This window comes from Oncorhynchus nerka, linkage group LG8 (genome assembly GCF_034236695.1).
Source record: "Oncorhynchus nerka isolate Pitt River linkage group LG8, Oner_Uvic_2.0, whole genome shotgun sequence".
Lineage (NCBI taxonomy): Eukaryota > Metazoa > Chordata > Actinopteri > Salmoniformes > Salmonidae > Oncorhynchus > Oncorhynchus nerka.
The window spans coordinates 62,656,467-62,680,335 of record NC_088403.1 but is presented as its reverse complement, the minus strand read 5'-3'; the positions used below and the strand labels follow the sequence as shown (position 1 = coordinate 62,680,335).

At 42.4% G+C, this 23,869-nt stretch overlaps 1 protein-coding gene across 2 annotated transcripts in view; it reads left to right on the top strand.

The window, feature by feature from the left end:
* The window catches only part of arap2 (ArfGAP with RhoGAP domain, ankyrin repeat and PH domain 2), a 262,145-nt gene that overhangs the window by 205,641 nt on the left and 32,635 nt on the right, over positions 1-23,869 (top strand). The window contains exons 19-26 of one of the 2 annotated variants that reach the window (XM_065021967.1): positions 6,097-6,160; positions 6,960-7,123; positions 7,319-7,531; positions 7,808-7,913; positions 14,802-14,949; positions 17,041-17,118; positions 22,428-22,508; positions 23,581-23,698. In XM_065021967.1, the coding sequence (XP_064878039.1) occupies positions 6,097-6,160; positions 6,960-7,123; positions 7,319-7,531; positions 7,808-7,913; positions 14,802-14,949; positions 17,041-17,118; positions 22,428-22,508; positions 23,581-23,698 (972 nt within the window). The remainder of the gene's footprint in view (positions 1-6,096; positions 6,161-6,959; positions 7,124-7,318; positions 7,532-7,807; positions 7,914-14,801; positions 14,950-17,040; positions 17,119-22,427; positions 22,509-23,580; positions 23,699-23,869) is intronic. The other variant, XM_065021968.1, reaches the window with a different exon arrangement.

Genomic DNA, 23,869 nt, shown 5'->3' with positions numbered 1-23,869 from the left:
GGCATTAGTTATCATCTTGACCCTGCCTGGAGTATCATCTTGACCCTGCCTGGTATTAGTTATCGTCTTGACCCTGCCTGGCATTAGTTATGATCTTGACCCTGCCTGGAGTATCATCTTGACCCTGCCTGGCATTAGTTATCATCTTGACCCTGCCTGGCATTAGTTATCATCTTGACCCTGCATGGCATTAGTTATCATCTTGACCCTGCATGGCATTAGTTATCATCTTGACCCTGCCTGGCATTAGTTATCATCTTTGAAGTGGCACCGTCTCTCTCCGCTGGCATGTGGACATCTCCACGCTACGGTGGAAAGCGTGAGCCCTCCTCCTTCTGAGAGATAGTCGCCACGCTACAGTCGTCTTTATAAGTCTACTCAGCAGAGAGCGAAGAAGTTGCCCAGTGGGTATGTCAGCCATGTCGGCGAGAAGTTCACACGGAGTTGGCAGCCAACGAGACTTGCAAAATGTCAATTGATTGCAGCAGAATTATGTGTATGGGCAGGAAAATCATTAAATAAATCAGTCTCTTTAATCCGTTTAAGGCTTACTGTAGATCAAATCGGAACGTCGCTGCATTCCCCCCACCCCTCCTCTTACCTGGGGTGGGATTAGGGCGCTGGGAGCTGCCATGGCTTTCCTGATTCTCCCGGGAACCCTGAAATCCATGTTTGTCACAGACGGGAAGCCTCAGAGGTACCAGAGGGGCTCTCTGTGTTCTCTTACGGGGAGAAACGCTTTGGAATCTGAGTTGAATGTAAGGAACCCCATCCTGTGACATAGACTTTGCACCCATTAGTAACACTGTGAAACCACAACCAGGAGGGTTGCCGCAGTGTACCACAGAAACATCAGACATTTGTTTGACAGTTTAGAGGCATTGGGATGTTCACTAGACAACTAACCAGCTGTACTGCTTCAGAAATGTCACTCTGGCTCCAGTTTGGAGTCATTTATAATATGTATAGTGGGGTTAAATTATTGACACCCTTGATGAAGATGAGCAATAAGGATTGTAAACAAAAAATAATAATAATAACAATAATAACACAGAGCTACAGTATATTGTAGAAACGAAATCCAAATGAAATTATATTATTTTATAGTAATACAATTGCTCAGAGAAATAGATTTATATATATTTTTTTCTCAAAAAGGTGGGGATCAAAATGATTGACACCCCTAAAGATTCCTATAGATAAAGTAGTTAAAAGTGTAGTATTTGGTGCCATATTCACAGCACGCAGTGACTACATCAAGCTGGTGACTCTGTCCATCCCATATTACATAGTTAGAGTTAAGTTGCCATAGTGTTCTGATCTCAGTGTCCATCCCGCATTGCATAGTTAGATTTGCAAGATGTTTATTCACTCTGCCCAGAGTGGTTGAAAAAGCACTTTGGTGATGAAATTTCACTTCTTTATGTTATAAAAAAATGTATTTTTACCAAGGCAAATATGATTCTTCATGTTCTGAATTGTTCTGTGGAGTGTTTCTCTAACACATCGTCAACATTAAATTCAAAAAGTCCGATTTTGTTACTTTATACATCCGATACTAAGCAAGGAGCTCTGTTGACAAGAAGCGGTGCCACATTCTCGCTGCAACTTCTGAGGGTTGACATGGTGTGGTGGTTATCTGCAAAGATGTTTCTGCGATTCGCAAAAACGGTAAATTAGCGTGACACGAGCTGAATTACGTGTAAAAGGCTTTGATAATTAAAGCTTGCGGTACGCTCCGTTGACATTTCACAGAGATAAGCTTGTTATTGTGAGAAAAATTTGAAGAAGAATACTCATTTCACGTTAATATGAAGAGCATATAGTAAAATATGAAAATATAACATGTCGTGCCTCAAAATCGATATCTATCTTACCTCTATATGGTTTTATGTCCTACGGATTCCAGAAGAAATATGACGAGTTCAACAGCCTGTCAATTAGCCTTAACTCTCACACAGCAACCAGTCTAGCTGACTCAATGCTATTTTACACATTTTTATTTTATTTATTTTTTTTACCACTTTTAATCTCTTGCCTACGTTCATTTAGTCACCCAATTTTGGCCATCCTACAAGGGTAAAAACTCCAATAACTTTGAGGTGTGGACTATTGGTTTTCTACACAACTCGCATATTATTGTGCCCAATGGTCAAAAGATTAGTTTTGATTGGTTGTTTCAGAACAAGATAAGTACATCATCAACATATTTGATTCAGTATTTGTGACAGGGGTGTAGTTTGTAAAACAGTGTTTTATTCTTCCAAAATTGTCACTGGCCAACAAGGAAATTAAACAACTAGTGCAGGGGAAATTGGAGTGAGCCAGGCTTTTTGCATGAGTACCAGCCCCCCGATTCATCAAAGATAGAATCACTCCAATGATACCCATTAGCAAAACCAGAACTATGCGACTCCCTCTCTCTCTCTCTCTCTCTCTCTCTCTACCACACAGCACATATTGGAAAATAATAGAATAATTCACATCGTCTTGTAAGCGAGGTCACAGTTGATTTCCAGGCCTTTAACACACATCATTGCTGTGTGATGATGTCGACTGTTGTTACCTTAAAACATTTTTTTTTTCTCAGAAGAATGAAGAAGCTAAGTATATCAAGCACTTTTTTTCTTTTTTTTTTTACAGGCTTGAATCCCAATACTAATTACAGGCCTACAAGGCCGCAGAGTTAGCTTCCTTATCCCAGAAGCATAAAATATAATAACATTTCCTCAGCGAGAGCCGAGAGGTGGATAAAGGGATTTTGATGTGTTTGTTGCATTTACCTGATAACACTGTTTTATTAAATAAAGTCTTCTCAAGTCAATAACTCTGAAGCTTCTGGGTTGTTGTTTTTACCGCAGGTTGCTGGAAACAGAGCTAAATTCCTTGCCCTTGAAACTCTGCCAAACACAACATCAGCACATCATTTGCCACCAGAGAGTGTGTGGAGATTAATTGTTTTGCCTGTTTACCTCCATATATTATTGAGAGTTTGTAGCCTAGCGGTTAAGAGCGTTGGTCCAGTAACCAATATGACGCTGCTTCAAATCCCCGAGCCGACTAGGTGAAAAATCTGTCGATGTGCCCTCGAGCAAGGCACTTAACCCTAAATGCTCCTGTAAGGCGCCCTGGATGAAAGCTGAATGCTTAATGGCTTCATTGTAAATGTTTTAAGCGCAGTGTTACCTGGGTTTATATGATCTTCTTGCAATGCCTGACAGTAAAGCAGATCGGATTGTTCTAAAATACAGTGTGGCTTGTGGCCAATATGAAACTGAATAAATAGAAGAGAAGGAGATTCATGGGTGCGAAAGTAATCGGCATGTAGTAGGACATCCAAGTTGTGCTGTGTACTGTGTGTGTGTGTGTGTGTGGAGGAGGAAGGTGTTTGGAGAAGGGGGTAGGGGTGTACTGTGTGTGTGTGTGTGTGTGTGTGGAGGAGGAAGGTGTTTGGAGAAGGGGGTAGGGGTGTACTGTGTGTGTGTGTGTGTGTGTGGAGGAGGAAGGTGTTTGGAGAAGGGGGTAGGGGTGTACTGTGTGTGTGTGTGTGTGTGTGGAGGAGGAAGGTGTTTGGAGAAGGGGGTAGGGGTGTACTGTGTGTGTGTGTGTGTGTGTGTGTGTGTGTGTGTGTGTGTGTGTGTGTGTGTGTGTGTGTGTGTGTGTGTGTGTGTGTGTGTGTGTGTGTGTGTGTGTGTGTGTGTGGAGGAGGAAGGTGTATGGAGAAGGGGGTAGGGGTGTACTGTGTGTGTGTGTGTGGAGGAGGAAGGTGTTTGGAGAAGGGGGTAGGGGTGTACTGTGTGTGTGTGTGTGTGTGGAGGAGGAAGGTGTTTGGAGAAGGGGGTAGGGGTGTACTGTGTGTGTGTGTGTGGAGGAGGAAGGTGTTTGGAGAAGGGGGTAGGGGTGTACTGTGTGTGTGTGTGTGTGTGTGTGTGTGTGTGTGTGTGTGTGTGTGTGTGTGTGTGTGTGTGTGTGTGTGTGTGTGTGTGTGTGGAGGAGGAAGGTGTATGGAGAAGGGGGTAGGGGGTGTACTGTGTGTGTGTGTGTGGAGGAGGAAGGTGTTTGGAGAAGGGGTAGGGTGTACTGTGTGTGTGTGTGTGTGTGTGTGTGTGTGTGGAGGAGGAAGGTGTTTGGAGAAGGGGGTAGGGGTGTACTGTGTGTGTGTGTGGAGGAGGAAGGTGTTTGGAGAAGGGGGTAGGGGTGTACTGTGTGTGTGTGTGTGTGTGTGTGGAGGAGGAAGGTGTATGGAGAAGGGGGTAGGGGTGTACTGTGTGTGTGTGTGTGTGGAGGAGGAAGGTGTATGGAGAAGGGGGTAGGGGTGTACTGTGTGTGTGTGTGTGAGGAGGAAGGTGTTTGGAGAAGGGGGTAGGGGTGTACTGTGTGTGTGTGTGTGGAGGAGGAAGGTGTATGGAGAAGGGGGTAGGGGTGTACTGTGTGTGTGTGTGTGGGAGGAGGAAGGTGTATGGAGAAGGGGGTAGGGGTGTACTGTGTGTGTGTGTGTGTGTGTGTGGAGGAGGAAGGTGTATGGAGAAGGGGTAGGGGTGTACTGTGTGTGTGTGTGTGTGTGTGGAGGAGGAAGGTGTATGGAGAAGGGGGTAGGGGTGTACTGTGTGTGTGTGTGTGTGTGTGTGTGTGTGGAGGAGGAAGGTGTATGGAGAAGGGGGTAGGGGTGTACTGTGTGTGTGTGTGTGTGTGTGTGTGGAGGAGGAAGGTGTATGGAGAAGGGGTAGGGGTGTACTGTGTGTGTGTGTGTGTGTGTGTGGAGGAGGAAGGTGTATGGAGAAGGGGGTAGGGGTGTACTGTGTGTGTGTGTGTGTGTGTGTGTGGAGGAGGAAGGTGTATGGAGAAGGGGGTAGGGGGTGTACTATGTGTGTGTGTGTGTGTGTGTGGAGGAGGAAGGTGTATGGAGAAGGGGTAGGGGTGTACTGTGTGTGTGTGTGGAGGAGGAAGGTGTATGGAGAAGGGGTAGGGGTGTACTGTGTGTGTGTGTGGAGGAGGAAGGTGTATGGAGAAGGGGGTAGGGGTGTACTGTGTGTGTGTGTGTGTGGAGGAGGAAGGTGTATGGAGAAGGGGGTAGGGGTGTACTGTGTGTGTGTGTGGAGGAGGAAGGTGTATGGAGAAGGGGGTAGGGGTATGTAGAATAATACAAACCAGTGCGATCTGATTTGGCACCACCCAGGCCAACACATTGTAACAGCTGACGACCAGTGACACCCAGGCTTCAAGCCCCAGTTCCCACTACTGAGTGATCCTCACGCTGGTACATCAATAAGACAATGACCAAATGCATACAGTAGTGTCGGCTACACAGCAACAGGAAAATGTTACTTACTCTAGTGTGAAGCATTTATGGTAGCCGCCACAATCACTCGCTTAGATTTCCTCTCTTTTTTATTTTCTTCTTTTTTATTTCACCTTTATTTAACCAGGTAGGCTAGTTGAGAACACCTTTATTTAACCAGGTAGGCTAGTTGAGAACACCTTTATTTAACCAGGTAGGCTAGTTGAGAACACCTTTATTTAACCAGGTAGGCTAGTTGAGAACACCTTTATTTAACCAGGTAGGCTAGTTGAGAACAAGTTCTCATTTACAACTGCGACCTGGACAATATAAAGCATAGCAGTGTGAACAGACAACACAGAGTTACACATGGAGTAAACAATTAACAAGTCAATAACACAGTAGAAAAAAAGAGAGTCTATATACATTGTGTGCAAAAGGCATGAGGAGGTAGGCGAATAATTACAATATTGCAGAGTGATAAAAGCACTGGAGTGATAAATGATCAGATGGTCATGTACAGGTAGAGATATTGGTGTGCAAAAGAGCAGAAAAGTAAATAAATAAAAACAGTATGTCTCGTTCCCCCTGTTTTCTGTTGTCCGAGCAGATCTGCAAAGCTACACATCTGGTGTGTAGCTTTGTTTACGACAGCTGCTTCTAGAAGGAACACTTTCCCTCCCATATAGCGAGGAATACGCTATACGTGCAGTGTAGCTATGCTTTGTTTCAGCATTGATTCAGCGTTGTGTCAGCGTTGTTTCAGCGTTGTTTCAGCGTTGTTTCAGAGTTGTTTCAGCGTTGTTCTCTTTTCTCAGCTGTTTCCACACATGTAGAAGGTGAGGAGAGGATCCAAGTGCTCTTGATGGTGGAGGGTGGAAGGTATGTGTATCTGTGGTTTGTTTGATTCCAGGCTGCTTTGCAGGTTTGACACCGTGTTCTGATGTGTGTATTTTCCATTGCAGTGTTTTCCCTATATTCATTTAGCAATGTGGCGGGCTGCTGCTGCTAAATCGTGTCCACCACTTTAAAAAAATATGACAAAAATAAATATATATACAGTATATTTTTAGTGTGAATTTAAACTACTAAAAGCATATTTAAAGTATGTAGACAAGATAATGGAGTATTTTTTAATTAGATCTTTGAGAACTAGCAAACACCAGAATAAAATCTTGACAGTCAGGGAGAATCTAAATTCCTAAAATGTCATGACATCAGGTCCACGTTGGTTGTCTGGGTCACTAAGCATAATAGCATGGCAAATGTGTCAAATAAGTTTTAAAACTGCTCATTTTTGCTGTGTAGAATTGCATGAAATTAACTTTAAAAATAGATTTTCTTTCTCTTGGCCCCATGACAGAATGTGTATCATTGCATGAAACTAGCTTTAAAACAAACATTTTCTCTCCGGCAAAACATTTAAAATGGCATGAAATCAGCTTTTAAACAGCAAAATTCTGCAGCCAAGAGGAGGGCCTCAAAATTTTGGGTCCGGAGCCACGCCCACTAACTTTGCCACCTCTGCTGAAGAAAATCGTAGGGGAAACACTGCAATGTTTGTGTTTGAGAATTAAATAGTAGGTTATTAGACATCTGTCAGTGTCTATTTTCCTAAAAATGCTGTATGGTATCTCTGAGACATTTTTAGTTTGTCTGACTTTTTTCTGCTTTCGTACAGAACTGTGTACATCCATGGTTTCAACAAAGTGGACTTTGCGCTGTGGCACTCTGCGATCAAATTGGCCTCTGGTACGGACGGCAGGGCTCTAAGCAACCAGCAGCTGAGTAAAAAGGGCGTCCCCATCGTTGTGGACAGCTGCATAGCTTTTGTCACCCAGTACGGTGAGCATCTGGTCTCCCATTCAGGGACTGGGCAGGACCGACCCTACTTAGCTTCAGAGGCAAGCCAGCAGTTGGATGCAGGGTGGTATGCTGCTGGCTGAATACATGAGGGTTTGAGGACTTGTTTTCATGCTGTCTCTCTCTCTCGCTCCCTCTCCCTTCCTCCTTCCCCTACCTTTTCTCCCACTCCTCTAGGTCTGTGTCATCAGGGAATCTACAGCGTAGGTGGGGACCCGGGCCGTGTATCCCTGCTCCTGGAGGCCTTCAGGCAGGACGCCCGCAACGTGAAGCTCCATGTCCTGGAGCACCAGCTGGAGGACGTCGCTGACACCCTGAAGACCTTTCTGTCCCAGGCCGAGGACGCCTTGCTGACCAAGGAGCTCTACCCCTACTGGGTGTCTGCACTAGGTGTGTAGAGGCACAGATTACCTTTGATTGTTTAATATTGATGTAGAAATGATGCATATTTATATACCATTTGGGTCATTACGGGTCATTTCCATTGGGTCAGTGTATCATCTCCAAAAGCTTTCAATTAGGATTTTTATTTATTTAATTAATTTGTATTAATTAATTATGGCCAACTTGTTTGAACATTAACTAAATAATTGTGTTATTGTAGCTTTAGTTATATTTGTGGGTCTTTTGTTTTAATCAATGGCCTCCTTTCTTTGCTGAGTGAAGATGAGGAGGATGAGAAAAGGAGAGTGGAGAAGTACTCTAGATTTATCCAGAGTCTTCCCAAGATCAACAGATCCACCCTGACTGCTCTGCTGCAACACCTCTACAGGTGAGGCTGCACACACACACACACACACACACACACACACACACACACACACACACACACACACACACACACACACACAGACACACACTCACACAGACACACATACATATACACACACACACAGACACACACACAAAAAGACACACACACACACACAGACACACACACACACAGACACACACACACAGACACACACACTCACACAGACACACATACATATACACACACACACACACACACACACACACAGACACACACACACAGACACACACACACACAGACACACACAGAACAGTGTGTGTACAAACTGCAAAAATCCTCCGGTCAAAGCCACCCTACACTCATCATGTCACTGTTCCTTTCACTGTAGACACATTTTCAGACGAGTATTTCACTATAACAAGCACTTACGAACATGTAGGTCAAGTAGTTTGTCTGAAAAGGAGAGCCTGAATATTATACTATACTCTGAGTGTACAAAACATAAGAAACACCTTCCTAATTTTGAGTTGTGCCTCCTTTTACACTCAGAACAGCCTCAATACGTCGGGGCATGGACGACAAGGTGTTGAAAGCGTTCCACAGGGATGCTGGCCCATATTGACTGCAATGCTTGCCACAGTTGTGTCAAGTTGTTTGGATGTCCTTTGGGTGGTGGACCATTCTTGATACACACAGGAAACAAACCTCGTTCAAAGGCACTTAAATCTTTTGTTTTGCACAATCACCCTCTGAATACACAATCCACGTCTCAATTGTCTCAAGGTTTAAAAAGCCTTCTTTAACCTGTCTCCTCCCCTTTGTCCACACTGATTTGAAGTGAATTAAACAAGTGACATCAATAAGGGATCATAGCTTTCACCTGGATTCACCCGGTCAGCATGTCATAGAAAGAGCAGGTGTTCTTAATGTTTTGTAACCTCAGGATATATATCCTGATCACCATAATGTATACAGTACCAGTCAAAAGTTTGGACACAACTACTCATTCAAGGGTTATTATTTATTTTTACTATTTTCCACATTGTAGAATAATAGTGAAGACATTAAAACTATGAAATAACACATGGAATCATGTAGTAACCAAGAAAGTGTTGTTTAAAAAAAAAAATCCAAATATATTTTATATTTGAATTTTTCAAAGTAGCCACCCTTTGCCTTGATGACTGCTTTTCACACTTCGCTTTGCATAGTCTGAATATCATGATATTGTCACGCCCTGATCTTAGTTATCTTTGTTTTCTTTATTATTTTGGTTAGGTCAAAGTGTGACAAGGATGGTCGGTTTAGTTTTTTTATAGTTTAGGTGTTTTCCCCTGTCTAGGTTTTTTGTATATCTATGGGGTTTAGTATGTCTAGGAATATGTAGGTCTATGGTGGCCTGAATTGGTTCCCAATCAGAGACAGCTGTTTATCGTTGTCTCTGATTGGGGATCCTATTTAGGTTGCCATTTTTCCATTTTGGTTTTGTGGGTTATTGTCGATGTGTAGTTGCATGTCAGCACTCATGTTCAAAGCTTCATGTTCGTTTTGTTGTTTTTGTTAGTTGTTTAGTGTTCTTCGTTTAAAAAAAATTATGTTTTATTTATTCTTTGTCTCCTCGTTATGACGAAGGTGACAGATATACAGTGGGGCAAAAAAGTATTTAGTCAGCCACCAATTGTGCAAGTTCTCCCACTTAAAAGGATGAGAGGCCTGTAATTTTCATCATAGGTACACTTTAACTATGACAGACAGAATGAGAAAAAAAATATCCAGAAAATCACATTGTAGGATTTTTAATGAATTTATTTGCAAATTATGGTGGAAAATAAGTATTTGGTCAATAACCAAAGGTTATCTCAAAACTTTGTTATATACCCTTTTTTGGCAATGACAGAGGTCAAACGTTTTCTGTAAGTCTTCACAAGGTTTTCACACACTGTTGCTGGTATTTTGGCCCATTCCTCCATGCAGATATCCTCTAGAGCAGTGATGTTTTGGGGGCTGTTGCTGGGCAACACAGACTTTCAACTCGCTCCAAAGATTTTCTATGGGGTTGAGATCTGGAGACTTAGGTTGGAGTCATTAAAACGCGTTTTTCAAACACTCCACAAATGTCTTGTTAACAAACTATAGTTTTGCCAAGTCGGTTAGAACATCTACTTTGTGCATGACACATGTCATTTTTCCAACAATTGTTTACAGACAGATTATTTCACTTATAATTCATTGTATCATAATTCCAGTGGGTCAGAAGTTTACATACACTAAGTTGACTGTGCCTTTAAACAGCTTGGAAAATTCCAGAAAATTATGTCATGGCTTTAGAAGCTTCTGATAGGCTCTTTGACATCATTTGAGGGGTACCTGTGGATGTATTTCAAGACCTACCATCAAACTCAGTGCCTTTTTGCTTGACATCATGGGAAAATCAAAATAAATCAGCTGAGACCTCAGAAAAAGAATTATAGACCTCCACAAGTCTGGTTCATCCTTGGGAGTAATTTCCAAACACCTGAAGGTACCGCGCTCATCTGTACAAACAATAGTACTCAAGTATAAACACCATAGGACCACGCAGCCGTCATACCCCTCAGGAAGGAAGCATTCTGTCTCCTAGAGATGAACGTACTTTGGTGAGTAAAGTTTAAATCAATCCCAGAACAACAGCAAAGGACCTTGTGAAGATGCTGGAGGAAACAGGTACAAAAGTATCTATATCCAGAGTAAAATGAGTCCTATATCGACATAACCTGAAAGGTCACTCAGCAAGGAAGAAGCCACTGCTCCAAAACCACCATAAAAAAATCCAGACTACGGTTTGCAACTGCACATGGGAACAAAGATTGTACTTTTTGTAGAAATGTCCTCTGGTCTGATGAAATAAAAATAGAACTGTTTGGCCATAATGACTATTGTTATGTTTGGAGGAAAAAGGAGGAGGCTTGTAACTGAAGAACATCATCCCAACCGTGGCAGGATCATGTTGTGGGGGTGCTTTGCTGCAGGAGGGCCTGGTGCACTTCACAAAATAGATGGCATCATGAGGCTGGAAAATTATGTGGTTATATTGAAGCAACATCTCAAGACATCAGTCAGGAAGTTAAAGCTTGGTTGCAAATGGGTCTTCCAAATGGACAATGACCCCAAGCATACTTCCAAAGTTGTGGCAAAAGGACTTAAGGACAACAAAGTCAAGGTATTGGAGTGGCCATCACAACGTCCTGACCACAATCCTATAGAAAATGTGTGGGCAGAACTAAAAAAGTGTGTGTGCGAGCAAGGAGGCCTAGAAACCTGACTCAGTTACACCAGCTCTGTCAGGAGGAATGGGCCACAATTCACCCAACTTATTGTGGGAAGCTTGTGGAAGGCTACCTGAAACGTTTGACCCAAGTTAAACAATTTAAAGGCAATGCTCCCAAATACTAATTGAGTGTATGTCAACTTCTGACCCATTGGGAATGTGATGAAAGAAATAAAAGCTGAAATAAATAATTATCTCAACTATTATTCTGACATTTCACATTCTTAAAATAAAGTGGTGATCCTAACTGACTTAAAACGGGGAATTTTTACTAGGATTAAATGTCAGGAATTGTGAAAACTGAGTTTAAATGTATTTGGCTAAGGTGTATGTAAACTTCTGACTTCAACTGTGTATATATATATATTATGATCTTCAGACTATATATATATATATGTCTGAATGTTGTAATATATATATACTGTATATAGTCTGAATATCATAATATACATATCGTCTGAATTCCATACGCCATTTCTTCGTGGAATAAAAGACAGTTACATGGCACACACACACACACACACACACACACACACACACACACACACACACACACACACACACACACACACACACACACACACAGAGAGAACTGTGTGTGGGTGGTAAGTGAGACAACAACACAGACTTGGGCACACCGGCATAGCGATGCCACCTGTTCTTATTGACACTTCTAACCCACAATCCATTGCTCTGCAGAAGTCACTTCATTTGCCCACTACAGTTAAAACATAAACATAAAAATGGTTCATGTAGATGTTGTTTTTTTTCCACCAGATTCTCATGTCCCATGGTTTACCAGATAGGGTTCAATCCAAAACAAAATAACCCTGAGAACTAGTCTAGAACACATTCTCCCCCAATTCCACCCTTCTAGTAAAGTAGATATGGACATACAGTAGATACATAATATTTCTACTTCTGTTAGATACTGTAAATACTTATAATTCACTTCTACTACTTGTCTGGTCTGATGAGGTCTTGCACACTGACAGCGCTGCTGTTCTGCTCCAAAGCCACAGTGTATTGATCGGATTATTGGTTGGATTATTAATCTGACTATTATGGTAATGAGCAGATCGTTTGGAGAAGATTTCCACAGTACCTTCTCATTGTTAACCTACAGATGTACGAGATACCAGACCCAGTCTGAGAAATGGCTAACTCTGGATATCTCTTCCGTCTCCACTGAGTCAATCTGCTTTTAGGTTTTGTGCACCTTAGAGTAATCTCCGAGGCTCTCTACAATGTGGTGCCTCGAGGGCAATTCAAAAGGCTGATTGAGGACCTTTTTACCGACAAATGTGTTTGTTTTCCATGCTTGTGTTTTGATTTCTGTGTATTGATGCGTATAGTGTATATTGATGTGTATAGTGTATATTGATGTGTATAGTGTATATTGGTGTGTATAGAGTATATTGATGTGTATAGTGTATATTGATGTGTATAGTGTATATTGATGTGTATAGTGTATATTGATGTGTATAGTGTATATTGATGTGTATAGTGTGTATTGATGTGTATAGAGATATATATTGATGATGTGTGTGTATAGTGTATATTGATGTGTATAGTGTGTATTGATGTGTATAGTGTATATTGATGTGTATAGTGTATATTGATGTGTATAGTGTATATTGATGTGTATAGTGTATATTGATGTGTATAGTGTATATTGATGTGTATAGTGTATATTGATGTGTATAGTGTGTATTGATGTGTATAGTGTATATTGATGTGTACAGTGTATATTGTTCTCTGCATGTCTCCCTGTCAAAATAAAGGTGCAATGAAGTAAAAAATACTTAATTGGGGATTTTGCTAGAATTTGAACTGTGGCCTAGTTTAACATCTCCTACAGTTATTACCTGGACTGTGGCCTAGTTTAACATCTCCTACAGTCATTACCTGGACTGTGGCCTAGTTTAACATCTCCTACAGTCATTACCTGGACTGTGGCCTAGTTTAACATCTCCTACAGTCATTACCTGGACTGTGGCCTAGTTTAACATCTCCTACAGTCATTACCTGGACTGTGGCCTAGTTTAACATGTCCTACAGTCATTACCTGGACTGTGGTCTAGTTTAACATCTCCTACAGTCATTACCTGGACTGTGGTCTAGTTTAACATCTCCTACAGTCATTACCTGGACTGTGGCCTAGTTTAACATCTCCTACAGTCATTACCTGGACTGTGGTCTAGTTTAACATCTCCTACAGTCATTACCTGGACTGTGGCCTAGTTTAACATCTCCTACAGTCATTACCTGGACTGTGGCCTAGTTTAATATCTCCTACAGTCATTACCTGGACTGTGGCCTAGTTTAACATCTCCTACAGTCATTACCTGGACTGTGGCCTAGTTTAACATGTCCTACAGTCATTACCTGGACTGTGGCCTAGTTTAACATCTCCTACAGTTATTACCTGGACTGTGGACTAGTTTAATATCTCCTACAGTCATTACCTGGACTGTGGCCTAGTTTAACATATCTCCTACAGTCATTACCTGGACTGTGGCCTAGTTTAATATCTCCTACAGTCATTACCTGGACTGTGGCCTAGTTTAACATGTCCTACAGTCATTACCTGGACTGTGGCCTAGTTTAACATGTCCTACAGTCATTACCTGGACTGTGGCCTAGTTTAATATCTCCTACAGTCATTACCTGGACTGTGGCCTAGTTTAACATGTCCTACAGTCATTACCTGGACTGTGGCCTAGTTTAACATGTCCTACAGTCATTACCTGGACTGTGGCCTAGTTTAACATCTCCTACAGTTATTACCTGGACTGTGTCCTAGTTTAATATCTCCTACAGTCATTACCTGGACTGTGGCCTAGTTTAACATGCCCTACAGTCATTACCTGGACTGTGGCCTAGTTTAACATGTCCTACAGTCATTACCTGGACTGTGGCCTAGTTTAACATGTCCTACAGTCATTACCTGGACTGTGGCCTAGTTTAACATGTCCTACAGTCATTACCTGGACTGTGGACTAGTTTAATATCTCCTACAGTCATTACCTGGACTGTGGCCTAGTTTAACATCTCCTACAGTTATTACCTGGACTGTGGCCTAGTTTAACATGTCCTACAGTCATTACCTGGACTGTGGCCTAGTTTAATATCTCCTACAGTCATTACCTGGACTGTGGCCTAGTTTAACATCTCCTACAGTCATTACCTGGACTGTGGCCTAGTTTAACATGTCCTACAGTCATTACCTGGACTGTGGACTAGTTTAATATCTCCTACAGTCATTACCTGGACTGTGGCCTAGTTTAACATCTCCTACAGTTATTACCTGGACTGTGGCCTAGTTTAACATGTCCTACAGTTATTGCCTCTAGTTCCCGGCACACATGCTCATGCTGTTGACCAGGGAGTGTGTACATAGTTTGGTTGTTGTACGAGGGGGACATTGTGTGTAGCTGTGCTTTTAGGTGTGTGTGTGTGTGTCTGTGTGTGTCTGTTCCTGTGTGTGTATTTAAGCATTTGTGGGTTTATGTACTGTACTTACAGTATGTGTATGAGTCTATGTCACCTACATGTGTGTTTATCAGTGTGTTCTCCTGTATCTGTATACTGTGTAGGGTCCAGAGGTGCTCCCATATCAACCAGATGCAGACCAGAGACTTGGCCTGTGTGTTCTCCTCCTGTCTCTTCCAAACCGAGGGACAAACCACACCAGAGATCAGTGTGGTCCAAGACCTCATCACCAACTATGTACAACTTTTTGGGGTAAGTTTTATCTCTCTACCTGTCATATATACTGACCAAAAATATATATAAATGCTACATGTAAAGTGTTGGTCCCATGTTTTCATGAGCTGAAATAAATAAATCCCAGACATTTTCTATATGAACAAACATTATTATTTATCTCTCAAATTGTGCACAAATGTGGTTACATCTCTGTTAGTGAGCATCTCTACATTGCCAAGATAATCCATCCACCTGACAGATGTGGCATATCAAGAAGCTGATTAAACAGCAGGATCATTACACAGGTGCACCTTCTGCTGGGCACAATAAAAGGCAACTCTAAAAGGTGCAGTTTTGTCACACAACATAATGCCACAGATGTCTCAAGTTCAATTACACAAGCGTGTAATTGGCCTGCTGACTGCAGTAATGTCCATCAGAGCTGTTGCAAGCGGATTTGTTAATTTTTCTACCATAAGCCGCCTCCAACGTCCTTTTAAAGAATTTGGCAGTACCTCTAACCAGCCTTATAACCGGAGACCACGTGTAACGACGCCAGCCAGTGAGTGTCTGAAACTTAAACCAGTGAGTGTCTGAAACTTAAACCAGTGAGTGTCTGAAACTTAAAACAGTGATTGTCTGAAACTTAAACCAGTGAGTGTCTGAAACTTAAACCAGTGAGTGTCTGAAACTTAAACCAGTGAGTGTCTGAAACTTAAACCAGTGAGTGTCTGAAACTTAAACCAGTGAGTGTCTGAAACTTAAAACTTAAAACAGTGAGTGTCTGAAACTTAAACCAGTGATTGTCTGAAACTTAAACCTTAAACCAGTGAGTGTCTGAAACTTAAAACTTAAACCAGTGAGTGTCTGAAACTTAAACCAGTGATTGTCTGAAACTTAAAACTTAAACCAGTGAGTGTCTGAAACTTAAAACTTAAACCAGTGAGTGTCTGAAACTTAAACCAGTGATTGTCTGAAACTTAAAACTTAAACCAGTGAGTGTCTGAAACTTAAAACTTAAAACAGTGAGTGTCTGAAACTTAAAACTGAGTGTCTGAAACGAGAACGCCTGGCTCCCTCACTTTTTCCCACCTAGAGGAGAACTGTTCTCTCCATTCATCCCTCCATTCATCCTTCCATTCATCCTTCCATTCCCTCTTAATCAGGTTGGAATGCTGCTGTTGTTCGCTTGACAAATACCCATTAAGCTGAACCAATGAGGACCCAATCTCAGTGAATACACACACCATAGCCGTGGCATAAAATGAGTGAGATGTTCAGGCTAATTAGGAATGCCATTATGTGGTGGAATGCTGTGGATGTGGGCTTTTTATCAGACCCCAACACACTGTGTGTGTGTGTGTGTTCACATTTGTGTGTATGTCTTTTCTCTCTCTCTCCAGTCTTCATTGCAATGCATAGCCCTGACAAAGCAAATTGTTCTCTGAAAGTGATGGGGGGAGGGGGGGTTAGAGTAAAAAGTATAATTTTCTCTACCTCGCTTTGACGCTTTGAAACCACACAATGTGGAATTACAGTTGTGTCCAGTAACTTTAATTTAAGCTAAAAGGAACAAACTATAGCGATGGGCTACTGGAGTCATTTATTCAGCTGATAATAAAACCACCCGGTGAACAATCCAATTGAACTTCCCGAACTTCCCATCGCTATAGTTCTTTCCTTTTAGCTTAAATTAAAGTTACTGGACACAACTATAATTCCACATTGTGTGGTTCTATATAATTAAAGGGAATTTCTATTTTTACCCAAAATGTTATGTATGTCCTCTTATTTATTACATTTTTTATTTGACCTTTTATTTAACTAGACAAGTCAGTTAAGAACAAATTCATATTTACAATGACTGCCTAGGAACAGTGGGTTAACTGCTTTGTTCAGGGGCAGAACGACAGATTTTTACCTTGTCAGCTCGGGGATATCGATCTAGCAACCTTTCGGTTACTGGCCCAATGCTCTAACCACTAGGCTACCACAGATATTATGTACAGAATATCTGTGTTTCTTCATGTGGACAGGGTTGATGTATTTACCTGTGTGTATGTGTGTGTGTGTGTGTGTGTGTGTGTGTGTGTGTGTGTGTGTGTGTGTGTGTGTGTGTGTTACCAGGTCAACGAGGATCAACTCAAGCAGATGGAGAGTGAGAACAGTTTCATCACACGATGGAACGACAAGAAAGACACCACAGTAAGTCAACCTGTTTAGCTCCACTGACAAACACAATCAGACCTCTGGACCCCTTGTGTGTGTGTGTGTGTGTGTGTGTGTGTGTGTGTGTGTGTGTGTGTGTGTGTGTGTGTGTGTGTGTGTGTGTGTGTGTGTTGCGTGCGTGTTGCGTGCGTGCGTGCGTGCGTGCGTGTAAGCTGAGCTCTAAGGTCAGAAATTCATTTTAACTGTCTTCCTGTTATGCAATGATTGAGGGAGGGAGGGTGTTGTTTGGACGGAGTCGGAGGGCAATGAGAGGGTTTGTATGCTTGTTCACCATTATAACTGTCTGCTACTTTATGCCTGGACGCATGTGCTGCAGGAAACTATTTGTTCAGATAACCTGGAAAACAAATTAATCGTCAAACCTTATGCTGCCTGCTGACGTTGAAAAGTGTTTGAACAAAGTGTTGAAAGTGGTTGAACAAAGTGTTGAAAGTGGTTTTTTCCTTTTCTTCCCCCCCTTTAAGTTGGTTTCCAGAGGCTGTCAGAATGAATCTGGCCAATTGAACTAAAAGGTTAACGCTATTGTCGGAAAATTGCCCCCCCGAAAACACAAGAGAGCTAGACAAATGTCTCGTACTAAAAGTGGATGTTTTTAGTAACCTGGTAACAGGATTGAGAGACTAGAGGAAAGAGGAAAATAGACGTGTCAGATATTCAATTTAAAGCTTTTAGGAAAGACTGGCTCTCTCAGGGAGGGCGAGGAAGTTAAGGCTAGCTCTACCATGTGGTGGTGTTCATTGTTAGTGGCTTGCTGTGCAGCAGCGTGATTAGCCCAGTGCCTAGCCTAGCACCTGTTAGCTCAGGCTGTTGAGTTAGCTCTTAGAGTGGAGGGTACACGCACAAACACACCCACTAGGATGGAGCTCTGTCCTTTGTGTTCCCCCTCCCTCTCTTCTCTTTCCGTTATTTTCTCCTCGACTTCATGCGTCAGAAAGCACTTTAAGTTCGAGTGAGGGCGCCAGCAAAACAACCCTCTTTGTTTTCTTTCCTCCCTCGTTCTCTCGTCTGGCTGAGTTAACTCAGTAAAGTTGGGCAGGCATATTTTTACTGCCAATTTGACTGGTGAACTGGCCACACTCCCAATGGCTGCCTGGTATTGTGCCGCAATAATTGCCAAGGTATTTTGGAATGTTCTATCAACTGAGGCTGGATTGCCATGGTAATGTAGAATGTTCTATCTAACTGAGGTTGGATTGCGATGATAATGTAGAATGTTCATTCAACTGAGGCTGGATTGCCATGGTAATGTAGAATGTTAATTCAACTGAGGCTAGATTGCCATGGTAATGTAGAATGTTCGTTCAACTGAGGCTGGATCGCCATGGTAATGTAGAATGTTCATTCAACTGAGGCTGGATTGCCATGGTAATGTAGAATGTTTATTCAACTGAGACTGGATTGCCATGGTAATGTAGAATATTCATTCAACTGAGGCTGGATTACAATGGTAATGTAGAATGTTCTACCAACTGAGGCTGGATTGCCATGGTCATGTAGAATGTTCATTCAACTGAGGCTGGATTGCCATGGTAATGTAGAATGTTCATTCAACTGAGGCTGGATTGCCATGGTAATGTAGAATGTTCAGTCAACTGAGGCTGGATTACAATGGTAATGTAGAATGTTCTACCAACTGAGGCTGGATTGCCATGGTAATGTAGAATGTTCATTCAACTGAGGCTGGATTGCCATGGTAATGTAGAATGTTCTAGCTAACAGCAATGGAAGAGTGTGACAGGATTAGCTAAGGTTAGCACTTCCTGCTGTCAGAGAAGGGAGAGTAGGCTACTCTCAATAGGGCGGATATACATGTGTGGGAGGACATTATAAAACTATTCTCCAGTTCCAGTCCCTAGCGAGGAAAAACTGAGGACAGAAAGATATAGCAACACAATATTCAGGGCTGTCCAACTTGATTATAACGAGGCCTGTTTATTTTCTGATGTCTGTCGTCTGTCCTGTTGTCTGTCCTCAGATACAGAGAGCCATAAAACCCTGTCCTCAGATACAGAGAGCTGTAAAACCCTGTCCTCAGATACAGGGAGCCATAAAACCCTGTCCTCAGATACAGAGAGCCATAAAACCCTGTCCTCAGATACAGAGAGCCATAAAACCCTGTCCTGAGATACAGAGAGCCATAAAACCCTGTCCTCAGATACAGAGAGCCATAAAACCCTGTCCTCAGATACAGAGAGCCATAAAACCCTGTCCTCAGATACAGAGAGCCATAAAACCCTGTCCTCAGATACAGAGAGCCATAAAACCCTGTCCTCAGATACAGAGAGCTGTAAAACCCTGTCCTCAGATACAGAGAGCTGTAACACCCTGTCCTCAGATACAGAGAGCTGTAAAACCCTGTCCTCAGATACAGGGAGCCATAAAACCCAGATGAAGAAGTCCTAATGAAGAGAAAAAGGGTACATCCTTATATACCATATGGTTTATGTATAACTAGCTATGTTGGCACATTTTATAAACATAAATACAGTTTAAAAATCACACACAATGTATATTCCTATTACAACTGGAGCAGACCAAACCTTGCTGGGTGTGCAGGCTTCTGTTCCAACCCAGCACTAATACACCTGATTCAATGTATCAAACCTAATTAGTTAATAATGAATTATGCTGTTACTGGGCTGAAACAGAAGTGTTCTCACTCAGTAGATCAGGGATCGGTGGAGTGATGTTGGACATTACTGGTAATGGACTTATTTTATTATACCTGAAACAATGTTTTAGTAATAACAGCCTACTTGTTACTAAAATGTCTACATATGAGTTAGGTTACTTGTAGACTTTTGGAAATGATATGAAATAGTAATTTATTTGAAGTGTTTAAACTTGTTTTGATTGTTAACTTAACGATGATTTAGGATGAACTAGTGTCTATGTTAATTAATCATGTCACGATCCTGCAATAAAGAGAGGAAGGGAATCTGTCTCTAATGTGTCTGTGTTTCTGTGTTGTATTATTAGATTATTATTGTCAGGGTATCAGCCATGTGAACCCATTTTGCAGCTGATAATGGCATGTAATGCCAATGCTACCATAGGCCTACAGTTTTTTTGAGGGAGGGGGGCATATAGCTGAACAATATGTAAACAATGTGTGTGAGTTAAGCTTGTCTGCTTCAGATGCAAATTGTCAAGGGGTGCATTGCAAATGCCCATAAGACTAATGCCATCATACTGTAGGCCAGTGGATCCCAACTCCGGTCCTCAAGTAACCCCGGACAAACACTTATGTCTGGATTCAACTTGTCAACCAATCATCAGGCCCCAAATAATGAATTGGGTATGTTGGGGCTACAACACAAATCTGTGCTGTTGGACGAACTCAAGGACCGGATTATATGGCTTTTAGCCAATCAGCATTCATAATTGTAAATATAAACTGGTGGTTCTAGCCCTGAATGCTGATTGGCTGACACCCGTGGTATATCAGACTCTATACCATGTGTATGACCAAAACAATATATTTTTACTGTTCAAATTACATTTCTAACCAGTTTATAATATGTAAGGCACCACAGGGCCAATATACCATGGCGATTGGCTCTATCCAGGCACTCCGTGTTGCGTAACCAGTTTATAATAGCATTAAGGCATCTCGGGGGTTGTGGTATATGGCCAATATACCACGGTTAATGGGCGTATCCTGGTACGCCGTGTTGCGTCGCACATAAGAACAGCCCTTAGACATTGGCCTTATACCACAGCCCCTCGGGCCTTATTCTTCTCTACTTCCTGTTCTCCCCCTCTCCATCCTTCTGTCATTCCCTGCACCAGCTTCCACCATCTCCTCTTCAGTGTTTGTCTCCTCTTTCCTCTCCTTAGTTCTGCTAATGGAACATCTCTTTGTCTGTGGGCTGTAATCTCTACCGGTGTGGAACACATGCACGCACTCATACGCACGCACGCAGAAATACACAGACACACACACACACACACGCACACAGAAATACACAGACACACACACACACACACACACACACACACACACACGCACGCACACAGAAATACACAGACACACACACACACACACACACACACACGCACGCACACAGAAATACACAGACACACACACACACACACGCACACAGAAATACACAGACACACACACACACACACACACACACGCACGCACACAGAAATACACAGACACACACACACATGCACGCACTCATACGCACGCACGCACACAGAAATACACAGACACACACACACATAGGACTCTACCTGTTATAATGACGACATGTCATAGGCCAACCTATTATTTTTCCTGTGCAGCCCTGCCATTGTCATGGCATTTGTCTTTTCCCAAGACCTCTCCGTCATGTATGACCTTCATGCCACAACTTCTCTCCGCTTGTTTACAATATTTTCTCTCTGGCTTACTTTTGTTGAAGACATCATAGGTTGTTTAGTTCAAAGTTGAGAAGAAATGTTTCATAGAAGGCAGACTTTTCACTTTTGCCTCAGAAGTTGGTTTGCTCATGATAACCCGATCTTAAAAAGTTTTTTTTTTGTTGTTGTGAAGAGAGAGAACAGAGGACAAGGACATTGACATAAGGTCATATGACTCTTGATGCAATGTCACTTTGTGTCCAATGGCCTGTTGTTTTACAATGCCGGAGGTTGAAGGGAAATTGAGAGGTCCCAAGGACTTCTCCAAAGCCTCTTGCGTGTGTTTAAGACACTCTGTATGTGGCCTGATACAGTATGTTACCTCAATGGTATCGAACAGACTGGATTCTCACAGATTGAAAAATACATTTGTCTCTGTGTTAAATCTAAAATGATATCAAAATCCTAAGAGGAGTATCATTACTTGATCTACTACAAGCTTCAGATTTCCACACAGACATTGACCCAAAGTCACGGGTCAAAGGTCAGAGTTAGCTCAAGTTAATATTCATCCCTGATTAAGAGACTGAACACTTGTTTGGGATATTATAAAGTTTGGCAGAAATGTTGACTACATTTGAAGCCCTTACCCCCCCCCCCCCCCTCCCTTTCCACCACCTCTCTGACTTCCTCTGGCTTGCTTCCCTCATTCTGCCAAAACTTTGCATCAATTAAAATCACTATATTTAGTTTTGCCTGTAGCTCAGAATACGACCTCTACCACTCTCCTCAAATCGTCTAATGCTTCCCTTGGTTCCCTCTGTTTAGGCTCAGGCCACACCGAGGTGGGAATTCAGAACAAAAGCCAATTAATACGAATGTTGTGGTTTTTCTTTTTCCTCTGTTTCTCTCCCTCTTTTTCTCCTTCTATTTAGTTCTCTCCGGCCGGGGACTTGATCTTTGAGGTGTTCCTGGAGAGGAGGGAGCCGGAGGACTGCTGCTTAATCAAGGTGAAGGTGTGTGTGTGTGTGTGTGTGTGTGTGTGTGTGTGTGTGTGTGTGTGTGTGTGTGTGTGTGTGTGTGTGTGTGTGTGTGTGTGTGTGTGTGTGTATGTTGGATGGAGAGAATGTGGTGTAAAGGGTGAGCAAGAGGGGGAGTGTATAAGTTGGATGGAGAGAATGAAGGATAAAGGGAGTAGAAGGAAAGGAGGTGGAGGGGTGTGTAACGGAGTCTGGGGAGTTAGAACAGAGCTGATGGGATGAGGGGAATAGAGAGAGGTGTGGGAGTGGAGGGGTGTGTAACAGGGTCTGGGGGAGTTAGAGGTACAGAGCTGATGGGATGGAGGAATAGAGAGAGGTGTGGGAGTGGAGGGGTGTGTAACAGGGTCTGGGGGAGTTAGAGGTACAGAGCTGATGGGATGGAGGGAATAGAGAGAGGTGTGGGAGTGGAGGGCGTGATAGAATAGGGCCAAGACGTTGGTGGTTAAACCTGATAGGATTACTGCCACCGAAATAAATCAAAAGCTAGCTAATCAAAGACACTTCTGATATAATTGTGTGAGTAATTGTGTTTAATCAGAGGCAGTGGTAAGCTGCAGGTAATGGATTTATTTTGCAGGTGTGGAACAGCAGTGGGGTGGAAAGGGGAGGTGGGGGGGTTAGAGTGGACTGTTTTACGACTCACTGTGACATTAACAATTATTTTCTTCTCTTTTGAGTCATGCTTGTTCTTTACTTTCTGTTCACCTCTACACTATGATTACAGAATAGCTTCTGTGCAGACTATTTCACTAACAAATGTAGACGTTTGTGTTCTCCATTTCCAGATTGCAAGTGATGGAAAATCTTTGACAGTGATACAAATGCCCAACCTTTCCCCCATTCCCTAATTATCTGATGGGGATAGCTAACATGCAGGGTTGTAGTCGTTCTATTTAAATTCAGCAAGTTAATGGACATTTTAAGAATGTACTGTGATTTCAGTTCACTTCCTGTTTCTTCCTGGGTGCAATGGAAATGAACCCAGTCCTGCTAAGATGTGATTGTTTCCTCTCCTCTCTCTAACATTGTTGTGGTTGTGTTGTGGTAGTTGTCTCCTACCATGACGTCAGACGAGCTGGCAGAGTCCACGCTGGTTACGAGGAACGTGGTCACCAACCCGGTCGACCTCTGGACCACGTTCGAGGTCATTGAGAACGGAGAACTGGGTATGTGACAACAAAGAGATGATCAACTGGTCATTAAGGTCACTACATACATAGAAGCATTTCTTTCATGTCTCCAGGTTTCTGAAGTCAGAAAAACATCTGGTTTCACTAATTGGTTGGATAAATGAAATATGTAAATATGTAGACCGTGCTGTAAATAATATTGGGAAG